The 6889-nt window shown below is 52.1% G+C and overlaps 1 protein-coding gene across 1 annotated transcript; it reads right to left on the reverse strand.

The window, feature by feature from the left end:
* Positions 1–4929: 4929 nt before the first annotated feature.
* On the reverse strand, positions 4930–6496 carry HOXA13 (homeobox A13). Its single transcript, XM_014893648.2, has 2 exons — positions 5824–6496; positions 4930–5220 (listed from the first exon to the last, which is right to left on the reverse strand). The coding sequence occupies exons 1-2, from the start codon at positions 6494–6496 to the stop codon at positions 4976–4978; spliced, it is 918 nt and encodes a 305-aa protein (XP_014749134.1). The 3' UTR covers positions 4930–4975.
* Positions 6497–6889: the final 393 nt, after the last annotated feature.

Here is a 6889-nt window from a genome sequence, read left to right on the forward strand (position 1 = left end):
AAACGGTGCTCTGATATTAATGCTCCAATAAATATACTAAATATACAGCAATAACTTGCTCCCTCTGTCCCTTACATCTCTTTCCACGTCTGCTAAAGTATTATGCCTAACATTCTTAATTCAAGGAAAGCTGAGAAAATAAAGACTGTACTATGTTTACATGTGTTTTGTTTTTTAATTTTGTGTTTTGTTTTCCTTCCAAATCCTTTTTCCGGCACATTTTCTTAACGTTTGTAAATAAAACTCCTTGCACACGTAACTCTACCCAGCAATCCAGGCATAGTAAGTTTCTTACCAGCATTTTAAAACATTCTCTGTAACGAGGGGAATATAAATAATAATTCTCTCCGAATCGTGTGCAAGGACAGACGTCGTGAATTAATCTATCACGTTGCTTAATTATTTTCGTTGGTGATAATTTCACTTGTAAAACAACCTAGGGATGTATTTTAGGACTCTGGCGGCAGATTGGTGAGAGGGGAATATGTAGTACAACAGCAATTTGTACTTGAAAATGTATGTGCCAACAGCTTTTGGACGGTAAATGAAGGCAATAAATAACATGAACACACGCGCTCCGAGGCCCCCACCCTCCGAGGCCACATCTACCCAGCAAATGGATGGAGGGATGGAGGAGCGGAGGGCTGCGTGGGTGAAGCCGTGGGTAGGGGCGACACGCGGGACGACAGAGACGAGGGCGGGAGTGCACGCAAGGCCCGCGTGCACGAAAGAGTGGATCAGACACCCCCGTTCTTGGTGCCCTGAGCCGCCGCACGGCCGCGGAGGGCTCCGCCGGCCACCTCCGCTCCCCTCCGTTCCCTCTTCTTGGTGCCCTGGAGAGCAAGGCACGGAGCTCCCTGTCTTTGCTCACCTGACCCAGCCATTCGCACCGTGGGATATTTCTCCAGAGGCGCCTGGAGCCGGGCCCGGCGAGGAGGCAGCGGCTCGGCTCCGAGCGGCCTCCCCACGGGACGGGGCGCGAATCCTCCGCCGCGGCCGCCGCACGCCCGAGGCTTTGGGGGAGACGCCCCAGGGGGTGGGGGGGCTCCGTCGCTGGCCTGGGGTCCTACTTCCCTGATGGGCATTCTCCGCTGCGGGGACGGGAAACATGACCTACTCGTCCTCCTAAAGCCTACGAGAGCCTCGGAGGCTCGACGCTGACTTACATGGTAACAGGGGTCGGATCCAAAATGTTACCTTACTCCTGCCAGCGACCGCGAGTCCAACGCTCCCCTTTTTACCCTGTGAAATATATATGCGGCTGAGCTATTTGAACAGTAGTGGGAATTTAAATTCGCTAATCCACAGCCAGTCTTGAAATGCTTAGCAAATTTGAACGGTAGGTAGTTCAGTGTGAAAACATAATCTTCAAGCGCTAGCTCCGATTAAAAGTTACTTTAAAAAATCAGAACAAAACAAACAAAAAACCCCCCACCAAAATCAACAACAACAAAAAACCCAAACAAACAACCAAAAACTGCAGTTATACTAATGTCGGCCATGTTCTCATTGTGGCCTTCTTTCAAGGCGTCCCTGAATTATATCGCTCCGGGGCATGGTCTGAAAATAGAAGATCCTGACTAAGGTAGGCAGGATTCAATCCCCTGCATCATCCCTAACTCCGATTTGAAGTACATATAATTTGCCGCGTCTCATGCAATAATGACACAGGCTGCGAAATTACACAGGTTGCGAACTATAACGAAATAAACAAAATAATTCTCTCGGAGCAAGAACAAGTGTAATTCACCAGTGGCCTTCTTCAGGCAATTTCTCTCCTTCAGGAGAAAACGTCTCAAGGAGACAGTAGAAAGGCGGCTGTCCCCTGCGTGCAGCCGAGGCAGGTACGCCCGTGGGCAGCAGGTACGGCCGGTGGGAGACAGGTCCCCGCCGTCAGCCCACAGCCGCAGACCTTCGATCAGACTAACAGGGCTTTCCGCTGCTAGAACAGCTCCAGCGCGGGAGTTTTCTGCCTGCTCTAGCTCGGCTGAAAATCCCAGGCCGCAGGGCTGCCGCGGAGGTCCTGGAGACTACTGGCTCCTCTGTATCCCCCCTCGCCCGTGGGCAGCCCAAGGTCCTCCCCGCCATAGGCAGGTGGGGTTGCGCCCGTGGACTTTTCCCCGTGTCCCTCGCACCGTGCCGCGGGCCACTGGAAGACGAGGTGCTTGTCACCCTGTCACCCCCAAGGCACAACTGAGCTGCATGGTCTGGAAACCGCCTGCCAATAATGTGACACTCGTAGGCTATTTTCGCAACAGGGTGAAATTTCTCGCTCAGAAATTCCCTGACTGGTCTCCGAAGGGATGCATCCGAAATTCCCACGCTCCGCGGCCGCGGGTTTCCCGCGGTCTGAGAAACCACAAGGCTTCGTAGCCCGAGAAACCACAGCGGTTCACAGCCCCTTCGCGGCCGCACATGGCGGGAAGGCTAAAATCTAAAATTCCTAAAGTAGGGCAAAGCCCCCGGGTCGAAAGCCTCCTGGAAAATAAATCCCGCTTCTGCAGGTAGTTTTCATGTCAGTTATTGCACCAAAATGCGTTACAGTCAGATCTGAGGGACGGAAATCGCCCTGCGCTGATCCCTGCAGAGGTGGGTCCTTTTCAATTTCAGAAATGTAAAGCTAGAAGCGCACAGCGAGCGCGGTATATGATACTCTCTAAATGTACCGTAAAGGTTCCCCGATAGCTCTAATTAGAGCTACAGACCACCGCAGGAGACAGGCAGCTAAAGCAAATTTCTCTTTGTGTCCGACCAAAGTCGCCCGCCGCTCACTATCCCGGCCGGCCGGCGGCTCCTCCAGGCATCCCTCAGCCGAGCACCGGCTGAGCACCGTACCAGCCCCGCTCAGCCTGCCCACTGCCCTGTCACCGCCGGAGACAGGCAGAGCACGCGAAGCACAACCTGCTCCGCACTCTGCCTCGCGAGCCCAGAGGCATTTGACACAAATGCGTCTGAATATCTGCGGGCGGTGCCGGCGCGGCGCGCGGGCAGGCTCAGGCTCAGGCTCAGGCTCAGGCTCAGGCTCAGGCTCAGGCTCAGGCTCAGGCTCAGGCTCAGGCTCAGGCTCAGGCTCAGGCTCAGGCTCAGGCTCAGGCTCCCGGCAGGATGCTGCGCGGGCGCGGCCAGGTGCGGACGCCACCCGGCGCTGGCCACGAGGTGGCGCTGTCGGCCCGCGGATGCCGCCGGCGCCAGGAGCTGTCAAAAGTCAAGGTCACAAACCGGCTTTTTCCCCCTCAAGGTCAAGGTTTTGGGCCTTCCCCGTCCTGTCATCGCCACGCAGCCCCCTCCACATTCCCGTCGAGGCATCGGAAGGCTGGGCAGCGTGCCCCCAGCCCAGGGGTCGGCCGCTGGCCTCCATTTCCCGGCGAGGGCTGCAGCGCTGCGCTCGTATCATCCTGCTCTTCCACCCTCCGTTCCCCAGCGCGGCGGCAAAACCACTGTTTAACATTACCGAAACATTTATAGTTTAGGAACGCTGGCTATCAGGCGTGCCTGCCCGCAGATAAACACCGCCAAGAAAAATAAAACAAAATCCACCATATATATGCAAGCTACATACTGAAAGACAACAGTATTACAATTGTAAGACAGATACATTATATTTTTCTATTAAATGTGAGTAGGAATGGAAAGAATAAAGAGTATTTCTTTCAGGTTTTATTACAGTGACTATTTTATTAACAGTATTAATACTACTATACTTCTACACGTCTTGGGTTTTCATTTTTCAGTAGAAATATATAAAAAAAAAGAGGGTGCATAAGTACATTTTCACAGTGCGCTGATTTTTTTTTATTTACAAGATAGCTTCTTATAGTGAATAAAAACAAAATAATGTGCTGGTTGAAATAACTGATTGGATTAAAAGGTGCTGTAAAAAGAATCCCTAAACATTCTACTGCGGCCTCATAACAGACAATAAACAAGGAGAAACGACTAATTACTTATAGATCAAATATAGATTACATAAATCAAAATACTTCTGGGGGAAAAAATAAGTATTTCAGTTCAAAGTTCTTGGGTATTTTTTCCCAGGTCTTTTTTTTTTTTTTTCTTACTGTAAAGAAATGCCAATATTCAAATATTTAAAATTTCCGGGACTTAAAATATTAATTCTTGAAGATTATTTCAGGTTTAAAATAGACAGAGTCCTTTAAAATGTAGCTACTGTATGGTCTGCAGGAGAAAAAAAAATTTAAACCCTCCCAAAACCAAAACCCCCCAGTTTAGATGACAAGAATTCATCCGTGGAAAATAAAAAATAAAACCGAAAGACATCTCCAAGCAAATATTTTATATTCTATTCTCACTAATTTGTGATGTTTAAATTTACTACCAAGATAGATCCTCCACAGAACTTCCTTCATTACTGATGTCTCTGAAATCCTTATTCAGTACCTTTGAGGTTTATTATTACTTTTTGACAATAAATGCATTGCTTAAAAACATACAGTAATTGTAACTTTTTCACTATGGTTTACCTGAGCAGTCATTCAACATACAGTTTGGATTGCAATGGAAGAAAACCAGATCATGTGTCCACATCGGCCTCTTCACGTTTACCAGCTCTCGCATCGTGGCCACGAAGGGTCTTCTTTCAAATAGTAAGGTTTAAGAAGTATTTACAAGTTTCTCAGAAAATCTTGTCTTAATTGAAAGTGTATCTCTTGGAGCTGGGCGTGTGGGCTGTACAGTCTGTCAGTGATACTGGCTGGCTGTTTGGGATTTCAGGAGAACTGTCAGTTTTCACCATTTTGCTACAGCAATATTTGAAAACAAACAAAAAAAAAACAAAAAAAAAAAAAGGAAAAAAGGCTATAATTCCAAAGATTCAGATCTCTTGTTCTGAAAGAAGAGGTTCATTGTCTTTTCTTTTTTTAATTATTATTAATAATTACTTTAATCTGAACACACACCAAAAAAAAAAAAAAAAGTTCTGAAACTCTTGAATTGCTGCTTCTCCATTTTTAATCCATTAACTGCTAGTCTTCAATTTGTTGATCACTTTTTTCTCTTTGACCCTTCTGTTTTGGAACCAGATTGTGACCTGTCTCTCTGATAGATTTGTAGTCGCCGATATCCTCCTCCTCTTGTCTTTGGTTATGAATTTATTTGTAGCATATTCCCTTTCGAGTTCTTTTAACTGGACCTTTGTGTAAGGCACTCGTTTCTTTCTTCCACGTCTATACGAGTTCGCATCCGAGGGATGAGAAACGACGTCTGAAACAGAAAAAATCATGCAGGGAAGCGTTAGAAAATCGCTCGAACCGGTTAGAACATCCTCAAGTGGTACAAGGATTAGGGTTAGAGCGCACTCCTCCGCCTGCCCCGCTCCGGTTTAGCTGCTAAAGCCCGGCTCAGAGCTGGGGACTGCTCTTTCCTGGCCCCGCAGACAGCTTTTAGGCAGAGAAAGGCTCATTTCTGTCAGACAGACAAATAGTAACAAGCCCGGCCAGGGACTCTGGGAAGGACCGAGAGGGGCTGCAGGGATTTACACAGCTCGCGTACTTCATGGTCTATGGAAAATAATACCACAGACCTTGCCGCGGCCCTTTTCAGCTGTTTCCTCTCCCGGGGCCGGCGCCGGGGCCGGCCAGGCGAGGCGGGATGTGCCGTGCGCCGGCGGGGGGCAGGGGGCGGCACCGGTGCCGTTTCAGCGGCTCTGGGGCATGTGTGGACCGGGGCGGGATGGGACCGGGGACGGCGGGCGGGACGGCGAAGGGTCGGCCCGGGGGCGTTATCACGGAGCCGGCGGGATAGCCGGGAGAGGCGAGCGGGGCAGGATAAAAAGAAGAGACAGGGGGAGCCATGCAGGTGTATTACCCGGGAGGGTGGATTTCCAGAGGTGAGGCGGCTGGCTCTGCTCCTTGGGGCAGTACACTTGCCCGTTCCACCCGTTCGTGATGGCCCAAGGCTGGTAGCTGTCCATGGGGAGAAGGGGATCGTGGCGCGGCTCGCCGGGGCCGCCGATGGCGGGCACCACGGGCATATCCAGATAACCGGGCACCGGCTGGTAGGGCCCGGCGGCGTAGCCCTGGTAGAAGGCGAACTCCTTGGCCCGCGACGTGAACTCCTCGCCGGAGACCGAGGTGTCCATGTACTTGTCGGCGAAGGTGGAGGCGGGCTGGGCGCAGGACTTGATGGCGTTGTGGTGGGTCATGCGACAGGGGTAGTAGCCGCTGCCGAAGTAGCCGTAGGGCAGCGCGGCGCCGGAGGAGCTCTGCACGGCGGCCGAGCAGGGGCTGCACTGCTTGACAGTGGGCTCGGCCATGCCGGCGGCGGGGGCCTCGCTGGAGGTGTAGGCGGCGGCGCTGGGGGCGGCCAGGGGCGCGGGGTGAGCCATCAGGTTGCGGCAGGGGTTGGCCGCCGCCGCCGCCGCGAAGTTGCTGCCGGCATGAAACCCGTCCATGTTCTTATTGATCTCATCCAGGCTGTTGTCGTAGAGGAACATGACGGGCTCGATCCAGCGGGGGTGGAGGAGCACGGAGGCTGTCATAGCCCGCTCCGCATTGAGACTAGTGGCTCTTTTTTAAAAGCCCCAAAGACTGAAAAAAGAGATACTCAATCTCCGGGACTTGACCAGGGCTGACGCGCCAGCGTCGCGCCAGGCCGGCCCTCATTGGCTCGCCCGCCCCCACGTGATATGCAAAGCAGCTGATAAACATCTGAGGGAATAAAGTGGAGATAATTAAATAACGCAATCAGCGCGCGGGGCCGGGTCCCGGCCCGGGGCGCGGGCACGGGCACGGGCACGGCGCGGTCCCGCCGTGGTCCTGCCGCCGCGCGGGACGAAGGCGCCGGGGGGGGGGCCCGTCCCTCCTCCCTCCCTCCCTTCCTCCCTCCCCTCCTCCCTCTGGCCCTCCCTCGCCACCAAGGCGTGAGCTTTTGG

Source organism: Sturnus vulgaris, chromosome 1, assembly GCF_052056855.1.
Source record: "Sturnus vulgaris isolate bStuVul1 chromosome 1, bStuVul1.hap1, whole genome shotgun sequence".
NCBI classification, from domain to species: Eukaryota; Metazoa; Chordata; class Aves; order Passeriformes; family Sturnidae; genus Sturnus; species Sturnus vulgaris.

What these genes read in the sequence shown, in the direction of transcription:
- HOXA13 (XM_014893648.2), bottom strand. Translation starts at nt 6,496, where the DNA reads ATGACAGCCTCCGTGCTCCTCCACCCCCGCTGGATCGAGCCCGTCATG. An exon ending in CTGGAAATCCACCCTCCCGG is followed by an intron (nt 5,221 to 5,823) that starts GTAATACACCTG and finishes TTTCTGTTTCAG; the next exon opens with ACGTCGTTTCTCATCCCTCG.